Genomic DNA, 16,845 nt, shown 5'->3' on the forward strand with positions numbered 1-16,845 from the left:
CTTCTATCTCAGTAAGACAGTGAGAACAGCCACAGAAAGTCATGCTAGTTCCATTTCTTGCATTTTTAGAAGAAGTATAGAATGTCTATTACATGGGATGTGTGTATTTGGTTTCCACATTCATGGCTTTGTTCATATTTACTTGAGTTTTAGTTTACTTGTAGAAATCTGCATTTCATACAAGACAAATTGAATGTAATTACTCTCCTCAGGCATTTAAATACATCAAGCCTTTTGTGTGATTGCCAACTAAAATGGCTCCCACAGTGGGTGGTGGAAAACAATTTTCAGAGCTTTGTGAATGCCAGTTGTGCCCATCCTCAATTGCTAAAAGGAAGAAGCATTTTTGCTGTCAGCCCAGATGGCTTTGTGTGTGGTGAGTATAACTATCGCCCTTCCATTTCACCCCCCCCTTTTTTTTTCTCTACCATTTGTCCAAATATGGTCTGGAGTATACTTATGTTCTTAATAAAGCTTTTATGCCTGCTGAAGGAGATGAAAATAGATCCATAGCTTGCTGGCTATTTTAATTTGACAGATGAGAGAGATTTTTCTAAAAGGTCTTCCTTTTTGTTTTGGCATCAGGATGGTTCGGTGAAAAGAGAATTTATGAATGGTTCTGCAGTTCTACTTAAGCCCCCTAAACCTTGGTGTTTACAAATGGGAACCCTGCTATCTGCTCTTCTCACTTCCTGCGCCTCTTGAGAGGCTCACATGGGCTGGCTGAGGACACTGAACCCTGAACAAGTGCTATTCAGATTGAGTAAGAAAAGAAAAGAAAAAAGAAAAATTAGCTAGGGATTGTTAGACCAGTAAAAAATTTTAACTGTTGAACAAGAATTCAATGATGTGATAGGTCTGAATTGATTATAAATGCCTTTGAGGTCCACTGTCTTATCACCCAAGAGGTTTAGCAGTAGAGATCTGCTGTCCTGAATGTGACTTTCTTCCATGGTGCTGTCTTTTGTCCACTACACTGAGCCGTGGTCTACTACTAGCCGTCATGGAGAACTTTGTGGAAAAACGTGCATACTACCTGAAATAAAAATGCACTCCTGGAGCTGGGTGATGGTACACCTGGTTGAGCGCACATGTTACGATGTGCAAGGATCCAGGTTTGAGCCCCCAGTCCCCACTTGCTGGGAGGGAACTTTGTGAGTGGTAAAGCATGTGTCTTTCTGTCTCTCTCCTCTCTACCACCTCTGCCCTCTCGATTTCTGGCTGTTTCTATCTATCTGATAAGTTAAAAAAAAATAAAGTTCTAATTTAAAAAATGCACTGCCCTACATTTTAGCCTGTTTGTTAAGATATTGTACCCTTTACACTGATGCTTGAAATGTTATTTATATGCTGGAGCTATTGCACACCAAATAGGTTATCTGCTGGGCCATGCACACAGCCATGTTCAAGCCCCAGTACCACATGGGAATGTCACAGCACTGGGGAAAGCTCAGGTGCTTTCTTTGTCTCCCATCTGAAAAACAATAGCAGCAACAATAATAATAGCTGTAAGCCTGGGAGTGATAAAATCACATGTCAGAGGTCCCATAAAATAACTTTTCTTACAATTGCTTATGTAAAGAATGGGGTGGGGGGCGCACAATTTTTTTTTTTTTTAGGTTGTAGCATTGAACAGTGCCAATACTTTCTAGAAATAAAACAACTGCTGTTGTTTTGAATCAATGAAGCTTTTGGCACCCACCTGTAAGGGCATAATCTATCCCTTTCCATGACCCTTATTTCAGTTCTCTAGCCTCAAGATATAAATTCTCAGTTACTCTGAGACATGTGTAGAGTACCCATAGGTTTTCCACTGTCTTCATTGTGAATCTGAACATTGATTTACTAGATGAGGATTTTGGAGTAATTATACAGAAGAAACCATGCTGATTGCTACATACAGGCACGACACTGGAAAATAGCAGCATTGGATTTGAGACCATCACACAAACATTTTAATTTTCACGCATTTTTTTAAATATTTATTTTCCCTTTTGTTGCCCTTACTGTTTTTTTATTGTTGTTGTAATTATTATTATTGATGTCATTGTCATTAGCTAGGACAGAGAAATGGAGAGAGGAGGAGAAGACAGAGAGAGGGAGAGAAAGAGAGACACCTGCAGACCTGCTTCACCACTTGTGAAGCGGCTTGCCTACAGGTGGGGAGCTGGGGGCTCGAACTGGGATCTTTATGCTGGTCCTTGTGCTTTGCGCCACATGCGCTTCTTCTTCTAGCTTAACCTGCTGAGCTACCACCCGACTCCCTTCACATAGACATTTTTAAGAACAGTGTGTGTGTGTTTTCTCCACCCACCAGAACAACTAGTGGTTTATGGTGCTTGGCTCTAACTTATGGTGGTGCTGGGGATTGAACACAGGACCTCAGCACATAAGGCATCAAAGTCTTTTGCAGAACCACTGTTATCTCCTTGCTTTCCACTTAAGTTTTGATACATCTAAGATGTTTCCTTCTGGTTTTACATCATCTCTGAGAATCCAGAGTTCAAAAAGGTAACTTTTCCAGAGAGTAACAGAGAACTGAAAATAGTTGTTTGAAATGCAAGAGTTGCTTAGTTCTAATTATAATGTAGCATGTAGCTCTGACAGTGTAGCACAGTGGCCTGACTGATTGTCCCTCAGAACTCCAGGCTAAAACCAGTGTCTCATAGTGAGTTTGGGAGCTTTTTCTTTCACTGCAGACTGTTTTCCCCTCTTGCACTGCCTAAAATGATTTCTTTTTTTTCTCTAATATGGATTCTGGTTTAGATGTGTAGGGTATTAATTAGTCTCTTCAGTCATATTACCATTACTGGTATATGGTTTCTTAATTGTGTTACTCTTTGCAGAGAACAGGGGGAAAATTACAGTCCCTGATAATCCCACTTAAAGATGATGCATAAAACTGGAAGTCTCGGGAGTCGGGCTGTAGCGCAGCGGGTTAAGTGCAGGTGGCGCTAAGCACAAGGACCTGCGTAAGGATCCTGGTTCAAGCCCTGGCTCCCCACCTGCAGGGGAGTCGCTTCACAAGCGGTGAAACAGGTCTGCAGGTGTCTTATCTTTCTCTCCCTCTCTCTGTCTTCCCCCTCCCCTCTCCATTTCTCTCTGTCCTATCCAACAACAATGACAATAATAACTACAACAATAAAACAACAAGGGCAACAAAAGGGAATAAATAAATAAAAATAAATATAAAAAAACTGGAAGTCTCCTCACTAATTTCACTTTGTATTTCATGGGGAAAAATACTAGAAATCTGCAGTGAACTAATAAGCTATATTTTCAAAATAACGGCTTTCTCTTGCTTTAATACTGATTGAGAAATGGATTCCAGTCTGTTTGAAATGAACAGATCACTTTCTAAACATGCTCTCACGGTATCATTTCTACCCTGGGACTGCTAGTCAGTTCGTAAAATATACAAAGGGTAAAGCCTAAGCCACTGTTTGTTTTGAGTTTCTTGGTGTTCCAATCTGAGTTGCTCTCAGACTTTCAAGCCTTAATATTATTTTGTTTCCTCCTCTCTCTTTTGAACAGATGATTTTCCTAAACCACAGATCACGGTTCAGCCAGAAACACAGTCGGCAATAAAAGGTTCCAATTTGAGTTTTATCTGCTCAGCTGCCAGCAGCAGTGATTCCCCAATGACTTTTGCTTGGAAAAAAGACAATGAACTACTGCATGATGCTGAAATGGAAAATTATGCACACCTCCGGGCCCAAGGTGGCGAGGTGATGGAGTACACCACCATTCTTAGACTGCGCAATGTGGAATTTACCAGTGAGGGGAAATATCAGTGTGTCATCTCCAATCACTTTGGATCATCCTACTCGGTCAAAGCCAAGCTGACGGTGCATAGTATGTGATCTGACTTTTTCCTTTTGCATCTAAAGACAACTTTTAGAAACAGAAACTACCTGGTTTTCTCTTATTACATATTGCCCTTCCTTACCCTACTTCTCACTCCTCCAAATTAAGACTCTTCACCAGTTATATTACTGCAAGCAATTACAGTATAGAAGGTATTGATCGTATTTAGCATACACCAGACACTATTTGCTCTTCGGGAGTCACAGTGTACTAACATGAAGGGAGAAGTGTGAATCTTGCCAGACCTGCTAATAGCTGTGTGAGACTTCTCAAATTTTTTAGCTTCTCTGAGCCTTCATTTCTGTACTTTTAAGCTAGGGATAATAGTATCAACTTTATAGAGGTATGGAAATCATTAAATAAAGTAACTTGTGAAAAGGACTTCATAGAATGACAGGAATATAGTAGTAAGTGCAGTAAGTGTTAGCTATTTATAAAGACTAATCATTTGCTTTTTATAATATACTCCTTGTCATTATCAAATGCCATTTTAGTCATGGTAGAAAGTTTTAAGATATGACTGATGAATGCATTTACTCAGTAAATGATTTCTATTTTTGAGGCATACTACAGAACAACTTTGGGTTACAAATTATAGGGCAGAACACACATTTAAAGCCCAATCGAATGCTAGAGCCAGGAGAAACTGTAAGAGAGAAAAATATATGAAGTGAATGGTCAGCAAACAAAGGATTACTTGATTTGCCCAAGATCTCCCAGATAATTTAGGAAACTAAAAAATGACCAGAAGATAACAGAAAGTCTTAGGATCAAGTGATCTGGGTGTCATTCTGATTCAATCATTTTTGTACCCTTGTAAACTTAAGGGTCTCAATCTCTCTCTCAACTCTAGTTTCCTTCTTTTGCAATTTGAAATAACCCTTGTCTTCTGTCTGCGAAATCTGTAAGCATTAGTAAGAAAGAAGAGTGAATCAATGAACGCAAACCTCTAAAATTCCATAGCACTAATGCTTGTTTTCTGATTTTAGTGTTTCCCTCATTCACCAAGACTCCCATGGACCTCACCATACGTGCCGGGACCATGGCACGCCTGGAGTGTGCTGCCCTGGGACACCCAGCCCCTCAGATAGCCTGGCAAAAGGACGGGGGCACAGACTTCCCTGCTGCGAGGGAGAGACGCATGCATGTGATGCCTGAGGACGACGTGTTCTTTATTGTGGATGTGAAGATAGAGGACATTGGGGTCTATAGCTGCACAGCTCAAAACAGTGCAGGAAGCATTTCTGCAAATGCAACTCTCACTGTCCTTGGTAAAGAGATGTTTCCAGATTCTGTGATGTGAATTAGTTTCAGAGAGACTAATAGCTCACTCAGAGGCCTGAAGTGGTAGACATTGTGAGGGTGAGAGGCACTGCCCTTTGCTTCGGAGAACAGAGAATTTCTCCAGACCTTGAAGTCAAAGGCTGTTACCTCTTCAAATCTGGCCAGTGGAGTGAACCTGTACCCACTGTTTTAAGCAAAGGCGACAAGTAAAGCGTTTATGCCTCCCCCTCTTTGCAGAGATCACTTTCTACATGCCCTATGATGAAGTCACTACCAGTTATCATAATACCATAAAGAACACATAAGGAAATCAAATACTTAAACAGATTGGGAAGTACCAACTCTTTTTCTCTCAAAACATCACTCTGGAAGCCAGAGTTCACAGTCTGTCTTTGACCAAAACAAATGCTTTTTAAAATGCAAATATGTCTATGGTACCTGAATGTTTGAAAGATTTAACCTGTTAACTCCAAAGAATAAATATGAATTATTTTCAGAATTTAATCTAGGGCTGGACATTTAAGTACAGAAAAGGTGCTTCTAAACATTTTAAGTATTTGGATTTTTAACCCCCTCATCCATCTACATGCTCTTCTGCTGGAAATTATTTTTATACATTTTCTGGATTTTTTAAAAATGACTTTTGAGTGAGAGTTTTCATGAGTGAGGCACCTGGTTGAACACACGCATATGACTATGCACAAGGACCCAGGTTTAAGCCCTCAGTCCCTAACTGCAGGGGGCAGGCACACTTCACAAGTGGTGAAGCAGTGCTGCGTGTACCTTTCTCCCTCTCTATCTTCCCACACCCATGTCACTTTCTCTTCATCTCTAACCAATAAATAAGTTAAATAAATAAATACAGAAACTTTCACATGAGAGAAAGAGAAGCCAGACTATTAAACTCTGGTACATGTAATCTGCAGTGAACCATCTCCACAGCCACTTCATTTTCTGTTTTTTGTTTATTTGTTTGGTTTTTTTTTTAATGTCTAAGAAGGTGAGAAATAAGAAATGGAAACACAAAGCAGAACTTGGACTGGGTTTGATGTGTTACTCTCGAGTGGGGGTGATTTTCAGGTCATAGAGTATGATGGTGGAGGAAGACGTAGGTGGGGGGGTTAAGACTGTCTTGCAGAAAATTGAGAAATTTTACACATGTACCAACAATTGTATTTACAGTAAACCATGAATCCCCCAATTTTTTTAAAAAAGTATTTTTTTTTTTTGTTACTTTACCCTTTTCCAGCTATTCCTCATCTTCATCAAGAATGATGGAGATTGGGATAAAGAAACAATAAATATTATCCTTACTTGTATTATGAGCAAATTACTGCCAAGTAACAAAACAAAGTCCCAAATGTTGTATACATGTTTAAATTCTCAAAAAATTATGTGCATTAAGTTGTGGGAGAATAAAATTCTAGGCTCCAATTTGAATAAACTTGAGTGCTAGCTAACTAGATCTTGTGATATACAAAACTTAATTTCATTTAGGAAATTAAAAACATAACCTGTCATTTCAGAAACACCATCATTTTTGCGGCCCTTATTAGACCGGACTGTGACCAAGGGAGAAACAGCCGTGCTACAGTGCATCGCTGGAGGTAGTCCTCCTCCCAGATTGAACTGGACCAAGGATGACAGCCCTTTGGTGGTCACTGAGCGACACTTTTTTGCAGCAGGCAATCAGCTGCTCATCATCGTGGACTCAGATGTCAGTGATGCTGGGAAATATACTTGTGAAATGTCTAACACCCTCGGCACAGAGAGAGGCAGCATGAGCCTCAGTGTAATCCCCACTCCAACCTGTGACTCCCCCCAGATGACTGCCTCCTCATTCAGTGATGATGGATGGGCCACTGTGGGCGTCGTGATCATAGCAGTGGTTTGCTGTGTGGTGGGCACATCTCTCGTGTGGGTGGTCATCATCTACCACACAAGGCGGAGGAATGAGGATTGCAGCATTACCAACACAGGTGTGTAAACAGAAGTTTGGCCCCAGGTGCCATAGTCATGTGTGTTTGTGGTGCTGTGGTAATTTTCTTCTTGAATGTGAGTCTTGCAAGTCAAGGTCATGTCATCTGTTTCATGTCGCAGAAGTATGGCTAGCTAAAAATAATACCCCAGCCTCAAACAAAGCTACTGTTGAATAAATCATCTTTCGTTAAGACCTCCCCTAAATATCCTATTGACTGTGAGGTACAGCAGAAATCAGAGTAAAACAGTGTGACTTCTTTCTGAATGGTGATTGGGAGCCAGGGACAGTCTTTTGATTTCAAGATTTGTGCTTTTCAATAGTTCTTTTTTTAAATTATTTACTTAATTACTTAGGTTAGATACAGAAATTGAGAAGGAAGGGGAAAATAGAGAGAGACACTTGCGGCACTGCTTGTGAAGCTTTGGACTAGGGGCTTGAACCCGGGTTCCTGTGCATGGTAACATGTACTCTCTACTGGGAGGAGGGGGTGTCACTGCCTGATCCCTTCTGCCACAGTTGCTGGATGTGTGTGTGTGTGTGTGTGTGTGCGTGCACGTGTGTGCAAATGCCTTACAATGTGCTCATGCAGGCTACTCTAGTGGATTCTGATTTAAATGAGAAAGGAGCTAAGGCTTGGTTAAAATGTGTAAACTCATATCAATGAATGACTTTAAAACCAGATGTAGCAAAAATGACAAGTTTAGATACTACCCCGTGAAAATTCCTAAAACTTTGATACTTGTCTTATAAATTTGGATGGGGCAGGAGTCTGGCAGTAGAGCAGCTGGTTAAGCACATGTGGCGCGAAGCGCAAGGACCAGCATAAAAATCCTGGTTCAAGCCCCCAGTTTCCACCTGCAGGGGAGTTGCTTCACAGGTGGTGAAGCAGGTCTGTAGGTGTCTATCTTTCTCCAACCCCTCCTCTGTCTTTCCCTCATCTCTCCATTTCTCTCTGTCCTAGCTAAAAAAAAAAAAAATGATGGGGCATCCTACAGTTGCTAAAGTAAAAATTAAGTTCATACTTTCCAGAGCACCCAAATATAGCCAATCATGATGGGTTTTGCAGGAGTAGGCTTATTTGGTTTGCACAAAAACCCTGCACATTTTGTAGCATTTGTCAGTGAAAGCTGATGGAATAGTTCTGGTCAGTCCTAGTTAGTATAAAATGCAAATGCTTTTGTTTGATTACAGATGAGACCAACTTGCCATCAGATATCCCCAGTTACTTGTCATCTCAGGGAACACTCGCCGACAGGCAGGATGGGTATATCTCATCAGAAAGTGGGAGCCACCATCAGTTTGTCACTTCTTCAGGAGGTGGATTTTTCTTACCACAACATGACAGCAATGGTAAGTGTTTAAAATGAATACAAACTATGTTTATCTTTTTTAGAGTCTTAGGAGAGCTGGAGAGATAGCTCACCCAGTAGGACACATGCCTTGTCATACCCGAGGCCCCGATTTGAGCCCCAATATTACATTGGCACCAGGGGAATCTCTAGTGCTGTCATGTCTCTCTTTCTGCCTAAATGAAGGGGCAGCCTGGGAACAGTGAAATCTGGCATGCATGCAGCTCTCTACAAAGTATACAAATAGAAAAAAAAGGAAAAAAAAGTATAAAATAGAACAAGAGAAGATAATGTTTTGGACAACTCAAACATGTATTTTCACTAGAAATTGAAACAGTGAAATTTAGGACCAAGCCCAAGCAAGATCACTAGCAAAGCTGTGAAATTCCTTTTATACCCCTCTCAAGTATCAAAAAATAGAATATATTTTCATATTTCTGAAAGTAAAAGAAGATAAACAGACTAAAGTTTAATTGAATTTTATACAGTGTAATAGTGTCAATGTGCATTGGTCATAATAATAACTGGTTTTATGCATGGCCTTAAAAGTTAAGTGATTTAAAGCTCTTACTGTTGGAGAAATCTAATTCTGATTCTTTAAGAATGGTGTGGTTTTAGGAATAATAATGGAGTCAGCACAGTATAAGCACACAGTTTCAGTTCTAGACTCTCTCCTGACACTTTCTCCATGGGTTTCTGCTTGTATTTCCCTTGGGTAAATTATAGCATTTCTCTATTAAATTGTTGTGAAAATTAGGGAAAGTGATAATGAAAATCTACCTGGTGCTTGGCACAGGTTCAAGGCTAAACAAGTGGAAGCTATTGACATTATTTTTAAACATTTTATCATGTTTAACCACAACTGTTTAGTGAGTGTCTGCTCTGTAGTAGACCGTAGTTGGGAGGATAGAATATTTGCTTTCAGTTTCACAGTTTAGTTAGTGTTTAGACAAAAATTGTACAAACACGTGTTTCGCAGAGTTTGGAGATACAAGACTAGATCTGAACACCAAAGTTGGTGTTCATTAGGGTAAAGGATATAGCTCAGTGATAGAAAGCATGCTTGTATGTATGAGGAGGCCCTGGTTTGAGGGGTGGGGTGGGGTGGGGTGGGTATGCATTCTAGTTAAACTCATTTAATTACAAGAAGCAAAGACTCAGATTTACTGACATACTGTGGCGGGCGGAGGGGGGGGCAAAATAGCTTTTCTGCATAGTGCGTTTGCTTTGCCATGGGTTCAAATGTAGCCCCCATGCACTGGAAGAAGTTTTGGTAATGTGTCTTTCCCATGTCTTTCCTTCTCTCCCTCTCTCTGTCTCTGTGTCTTTCTAAAAGTATCAACCCAGAGTGGTGAATTCCTAATAACAACCACAAGTCCATTTTTTACGTTAACATAGCAGAGTTTACTGGACCATTGTATATTTACAAATACCTAATGGGACAGAACTGGAGCTGACATAGTGCTGTGTCACTTGAAGTCTGAGGCTAGAGATTGGTCTTCGAGAAGCATCAGCGAGCACCAGCATGGCTGAGAACACATTCGGCATTTTCGCTTCTTTTCGGACTGCCATCCAGCTCCAATTGCCCAGTTCCTGCTCCTCAGACACAGGGCGCATGTCATGGCACCCATAATCCACTTCAGCATCCTCTCTGCTACTAACCAGGATATCTTTCTGGGTTGTTTAGCTCTAATTACCAGATATAAGAGAATAATCATAAGATTATTTGATTTTTTGACTGAGCTTTTTTTTTTTTTTTTTTTTTTTTTTTTTTTTTTGCCTATAGGACAGAGAAATTGAGAGGAGAGGGAGAGGGAGAAAGAAGAGAGACATCTGCAGACCTGCTTCACTGCTTGTGAAGCTTTCCCACGGCAGGTGGGGAGTGGGGCCTTGAACCCAGTTTCTTGAGCAGGTCCTTGCACATAGTACTATATACATTTAATTGGGTGTACAACCACCCAGCCCTTCCTTGAACTGGACATTTAGGACATTGATTAAGCCAGTCCTAGTCCAGGTAGCCCCTGCCATCCTGAAGGGAAGAGGTGGTGGTATTATGGGGTTTAAGAAATTACTTTTGGGGTGTCGGGTGGTAGTGCAGCGGGTTAAGTGCAGGTGGCACAAAGTGCAAGGACTGACATAAGGATCCTGGTTCCAGCCCCCGACTCCCCACTTGTAGGAAAGTCTCTTCACAAGCGGTGAAGCAGGTCTGCAGATGTCTATCTTTCTCTCCCCCTCTCTGTCTTCCCCTCCTCTCTCCATTTCTCTCTGTCCTATCCAACAATGATGGCATCAGTAACAACAGTAATAATAACTACAATAATAAAACAACAGGGGCAACAAAAGGGAATAAGTACATAAATAAATATTTTTAAAAAGAAAGAAAGAAATTACTTTGACTGTTTAGTTTTGACATGTGTAGTTTAGTTTACTTGGAAACCAAGTGGAGCCTAGACCAACATTAATACATTCAGTACAGTAATTAGTCAAGTTATTTTTTAGTAAGCTATTATGCATTTACTCAGTTACTCATCCATTGATTGCAAGAAAATGTTTCAGTGCTACTCTAAAGTTGTTTTTCTTTCTTGTTATGATTCACAAGCTAAAACTTTCATCTATATATACGAAGAAATGTCAGAAAAATAGAATGTTGACTATTATTTGAATGCATTTGATTCAGTAACCAACAATTTATTTTAAGGGACATGCCATATTGACAACAGTAGTGAAGCTGATATGGAAGCTGCCATGGACCCATTCCTTTGTCCCTTCCTGGGGTCCCCAGGTCCTGTATATTTGAAGGGGAATATATACAGTTCAGATCCTTTTGAAGCTTACCATACAGGTATGTGACTTTCTTGAGTTTTGTTCTAGTTCCTGAAAAATGTCTACAAGTGTTAAATTCACTCTTTCCTCCTTCTAATATTGTCCTCAAATTCAAAAGGCTGCAGTTCTGACCTGAGAACAGCTTTAATGGAGCACTATGAGCCCAGTTATATAAAGCAAAAGGAGTGCTACCCATGTCCTCATCCCTCCGAAGAATCCTGTGAACAGAGTGTCAGTGATGTAAGATGGCCTTCCCATGTAGGGAAGTTAATCACCTCTACTTACTCTCAGAATGAAGGGCCGAGAACGAAAACTTTGTGTCTCAACACGTCCTCTTTAGATTTTAGTACAAGTCCAGAGTTAACATTAGGAACCTCAAGTAATACATTCATGGGTAAGTTTATTGAATTGTTCAATACCTTGACTTAGGATCATTACTACATATTTCATGTAGGAGAACAATAAGAGTTTTGAATGCAAAACTGGTAAAAAAAAAAAAAAAAAACCTAGATACTATCATGGCCTCCTATTAGTGTACATGTTTCTAAAAGCAAAGTCAGATGTGGAGGATTTTATGTGATTATATATTTAGTCCATAACTGAGCCTTAGGATCTTTCTGGGTAACACTGTGTGTGGCATGATCAGGAAGACAAGAGTTTGGAGAGAGACTTAGGAGCTCAGTTTGTCATCCATGTGGAAAAAGTGGTTTGGACTACAGCAGCTTTTGGGGTGGAGTCGTGTGCACTTCATGGTTGTGGTTTGGGATGTCTGGAGGCTTGTAAGTCACAGCCGAGGGTAGACACATTCTACCTGGCAGCAGCAGCTTGTCAGCCAAGCTGGACTGGCTACCTTTGGCAAAGAGGTCATCAGATGCTTAGGGCTTGCATTGGTTGCGGGATCCACTGGCTGACACCAAGATTCTTTTGTGGATTTCTTGGTCTAGTGCATGGGGACACTGGGCCAGAAAAGCCGAGATCATTTTCTCACTGAATGGAGACATAGGAGGTTGAGCCACAATTTGTCTTGCTTTAAAAATAGAATTTGAAGATATTTTGTCCAGCTTGTAGGAAATTTTTGTCATGATCTAATTGTTTGTACTCCACTTTTAAAAAAATAATGAAAATATCTTTCATATGACTGAGGCAGTAGTTTGATCCAACTGAATAAAGGGAAGAGATGAGGATTCTGTGTTTTTAATTTTATGGAAGCAGCGTTGCATTGGCACGTATATATTTCAGCTCGGAATCATTAAAAATCAACATATATTTATATGACATTAAGTTCAAAAACCCCAAAAAAGGATCCTGCAAGCAAATAGTTCATGAACAATTAATTTATAGGCTACTATCCCAAGTGCCTTTCTGGACAACTGTGGACTCCAAAGTACTAAATTTAGGACTTAGCAGGATTTATAGTGGGGAACTTCCTTGCACAGTGATTACTGTTCTGTAGGCCATGGGAAGTGGTTAGGAGTGGGGCATTTATCAGTGGGTATAAATAGAAGTACAGAGATCCCTAGCTCTCCACTACCTATGTGGCCCCCCACCCCACCCCAATAACACTGAGATATAGATATAGATACACACACACACACACACACACACACACATACACACACACACACACACACACATACTGTTAAGTACTGTAATGTATACTTGGAGAAAACATTTGGGGCTTTTGGGTAAGATGCCCATTCATTTGACCTGTGTTTTATTAATTTACATGCTGGTAAAAGGACCTAAAGGCTCAAGGGCTTTGTTTTTCAGGAACATTTGGAAAGCCTCTAAGGAGATCTCATCAAGATGCCTTTTCAAGCTTTGTACAGCCATCAGATTGTCAGCCAAGAGCCTTTTACTTGAAAGCTCATTCTTCCCCAGATTTGGACTCTGAATCAGAGGAAGATGGAAAAGAAAGGACAGATTATCAGCGAGAAAATCACACATGCACCTATAAACAGGCCCTAAAAAACCACAGGACTCCAAATTTTCAGTCTTATGACTTGGACACATAGACTGAATGGAACCAATGAAGTGGGCTGACATACTACCTCAAGTGGACTTTTATTTAAAAGAGAGAATCCTATGTTTTTTAAATGCAGTTGTGAGTTTTAAAAGGGCAAAATGTGTTATTTATACAGATGGACCAAAATTACGAAAAGTTATTAAAAATTTATACTGGGAGTAACTTTCATATAAGATTACCTTTTAAAAGTATTTTATAGCTTTGTTTAAAAAAATCTTATGTAAGTTAATGGTATAAATCCATGCCTATTTTATGTATTTTTATAATGCCAGATTTCTTTATATTGAAAATGAATACTAAAGCATTTTAAATAATACCTGTCTTGTACCTTGTTTAAATAGAGGTCACTTGATTTTACTTTGCACATTACATTTAATAAAATGGGTAATTCTGATACCAGTTCCTATCCCTACAACATTGTTTTCAATACATTTGCAGGCTTAATTGTTTAATATTATCATGGCCAAAATGGAAAAAATTAGATTCAGCACATTAAAATATGAGCTGACAATGGCCATTAAATATTCCAGAATTGTAATACGGACTCACATCAGATTAGTGTAATGAAACCACATCACAAATGAGAAGGAGCAAGAGAGATTCGAGGTACATTAAGTGTACCTAACATTTAACTCTAACTACAAACAAAAAGAGATTTGTTGTTATAGTCTGGTGTAATATAGTACAACCAGCACTGCTTAAAATCACTGCTCAAGCCATGTTTCCTTAATTACAGTAATGCCTTATGTGGTCTAATGCCTTATACTTTTCCAAATAGGTTCACATTCACCATCCCTTTAATTATAACAAGAGTGGTTTATTGCACATTTCTGTAGTTCAAATGGCTATAGCAGAAGTATACTTTCATCTGCTGTTCCAGGTTATAATGCGATACTGGTAGAATTCTTTGCTGTTTTTATTGATTTTCTGCTAGATGAACTGCCTTTATATAAAATAACTAAGCTATTCAGCAGTGTTTTTAAGAATTACAATATTTTCCTAATTGGTCATCACTACTCTGCTGAAAACTTAAGTATCAAACCTGTTATTTAAACACACAAAAGTATTTAAAAATACTTGTTTACAACAGTATTTAGGTGAAAAAGTCATTAGGACTTGCATATAAACTTGCACACAAGTACATATATAATCATTTCCAAACTAAGTGCCATAGATTGAATTGAATGAATACGATCAAATGGCATAATTCTGGAAATGAAACTAGAATGTTTTTCTTATTTTAAAGAAAAAAAAAACCTCATCCAAGAGAAATTAAATGGGCAAGAACAGAATAATACAGCACAGTAAGCTTTAGAGACCCTTGAGGTCATGGTAGTGGGACTGCAGGACTTACAAGTGCAAGGTTCTGAGTTTGAACTCTTGATGGTGTGCATTTATACCACTGTCAGTTCTCGGAACTAAACTGAAAGCAGCTACTTGACAGATTCTTTAGAGGACAGGTGGTGGTGCACCTTGTCCAGTGCACAGGCTGCCATGCACAAGGACCCTGGTTTGAGCCTTTGCTCCCCATCTGCAAGGGGAAGGTTCACAAGTGATGAAGTAATGCTGCAGGTGTCTCTCTCTCTCCTCAAATTCTGTGTCCTATCAAATAAAGGCAAAAACTTTAAGGAAAAAGTGGCCTTTGGGAGCAGTAAATTCTCTGTATAGTAACTGTGCTCCAGCAAAAGAGAGAGATTCTTCTCAGAGATATCTGTCTTTGGGGATTAACTTGCTGTTTGGTGAGCTTTTGTTGCTGAGGCAGAAGACTGGAACCCAGATTTCAATACGATTTTCCTCCTTTAACGCAGACACTAGAGTTAGGAAGTTGACCCTGCTGGTAACTTCAATTCAGAGAAGTCACTTAATATACAATAGTCTTACCAAGTTACAAGATTTTCAATTCTTATTATTTTGTGTTCATCATTGCCAGATGTAGTGCAAGCATGGATAGGGAGCTAGTCGATGATTATAAACTACTTTTTGAAACAGAAGTGAGGAAACCTTTCTGCCTAAGGCCACTGGGATATTTATAACATCATTTTCAGGTCATACGAAATGATTAACTTAAAAATTAGTGCTTAACCTTGCTATTAAAAACCTGCAATTGCCTTGGCAGGGCCAGAACAAATGATTTCCTGGGTCATATACATATACATTCCTACCCCTCTTTGAAAGGATTTATTTTTTTTACACTTAAATATAAAGCTTTAGATCATTAACAATTAAAATTTTAAAAATTAGTATGATTTTCCTCTCTTTGTGTGTAGAAAATTATGGATTACATATAATCTTATCTGGGAACAAAAAAGGACTCAATTTCTTTGACATTTGCTTGAAAAGATTATGTATAATTTTCAGACTCCATGTTGAATTAAAATGTATCTAGTAGTTATTAAGATATTCTAAAACCTCATACACTTAAGAAAAAAAGGAATTAAGATATTCTAAAACCTCATACACTTAAGAAAAAAAGGAAAATGTCAAATCACTTGGCTTAGTTTTGAGGAGCAATACTTAAAAGTATTAGTTTTATTTTATTTTTTTGGTCACCAGGGTTATCACTGGGTCTCAGTGCCTGCACAATGGTTCCATCATTCTGATGGACTTCTTTTTCTCTCTCTTTTTCTGATAGAGACAGAGAGAAAGACACAGGTAGAGAAAGGGAGAGAAGGTAAAAGTGCTACCTGCAACACTGCTCCACTATATGTGGAGCCTCTCTCTCCAGCACAGATGCACCACCACCCAGCCCCAGACGGACTTCTTTATGCCTTCTAATACAGGACCAATTCATATAGACATTTTAGCAGATGTTCATATAACATTTTATAAAGTCTACTATCTATAAGATATTTGCAATTTATTTTCACAGCATTCCTATAGAAAGAGGACAAAAGTTATCTCATGATAAAGATAATAGCATGTTTTATAATTACTATTTGATAGCAACAGAGAGGAATCAAGAAGGAAGGGAGAGGCAAAGAAGGAAAGAGAAAGACAACCTGCGGTACTGTTTAACCACTCGCCAAGCTTCCCTCGCAGGGTCCTGGCACATTGTAATGTGCACTCAATTGGCTACACCACCACCCGGCTTTTCCAGTGGTATTTTTTTTTAATTTTTTATTTAAGAAAGGATTAATTAACAAAACCATAGGGTAGGAGGGGTACAATTCCACACAATTCCCACCACCCAATCTCCATTTCCCACCCCCTCCCCTGATAGCTTTCCCATTCTCTATCCCTCTGGGAGCATGGACCCAGGGTCATTGTGGGTTGCAGAAGGTAGAAGGTCTGGCTTCTGTAATTGCTTCTCCGCTGAACATGAGCATTGACTGGTCGGTCCATACTCCCAGTCTGCCTCTCTCTTTCCCTAGTAGGGTGTGTCTCTGTGGAAGCGGAGCTCCAGGACACATTGGTGGGGTCTTCAGTCCAGGGAAGCCTGGCCAGCATCCTGATGACATCTGGAACCTGGTGACTGAAAAGAGAGTTAACATATGAAGCCAAACAAATGGTTGAGC

The 16,845-nt window shown here is 39.5% G+C and overlaps 1 protein-coding gene across 1 annotated transcript in view; it reads left to right on the top strand.

Annotated features, from left to right (window-relative positions):
- The window catches only part of LRIG3 (leucine rich repeats and immunoglobulin like domains 3), a 61,364-nt gene extending 47,640 nt beyond the window's left edge, over nucleotides 1-13,724 (top strand). Inside the window, exons 12-19 of the mRNA XM_007516658.2 lie at nucleotides 213-376; nucleotides 3,535-3,855; nucleotides 4,857-5,138; nucleotides 6,678-7,130; nucleotides 8,324-8,482; nucleotides 11,180-11,323; nucleotides 11,423-11,698; nucleotides 13,075-13,724. Of these exons, the coding sequence (XP_007516720.2) occupies nucleotides 213-376; nucleotides 3,535-3,855; nucleotides 4,857-5,138; nucleotides 6,678-7,130; nucleotides 8,324-8,482; nucleotides 11,180-11,323; nucleotides 11,423-11,698; nucleotides 13,075-13,319 (2,044 nt within the window). The 3' untranslated portion in view covers nucleotides 13,320-13,724. The remainder of the gene's footprint in view (nucleotides 1-212; nucleotides 377-3,534; nucleotides 3,856-4,856; nucleotides 5,139-6,677; nucleotides 7,131-8,323; nucleotides 8,483-11,179; nucleotides 11,324-11,422; nucleotides 11,699-13,074) is intronic.
- Nucleotides 13,725-16,845: the final 3,121 nt, after the last annotated feature.

This window comes from Erinaceus europaeus, chromosome 7 (assembly GCF_950295315.1).
Source record: "Erinaceus europaeus chromosome 7, mEriEur2.1, whole genome shotgun sequence".
NCBI classification, from domain to species: Eukaryota; Metazoa; Chordata; class Mammalia; order Eulipotyphla; family Erinaceidae; genus Erinaceus; species Erinaceus europaeus.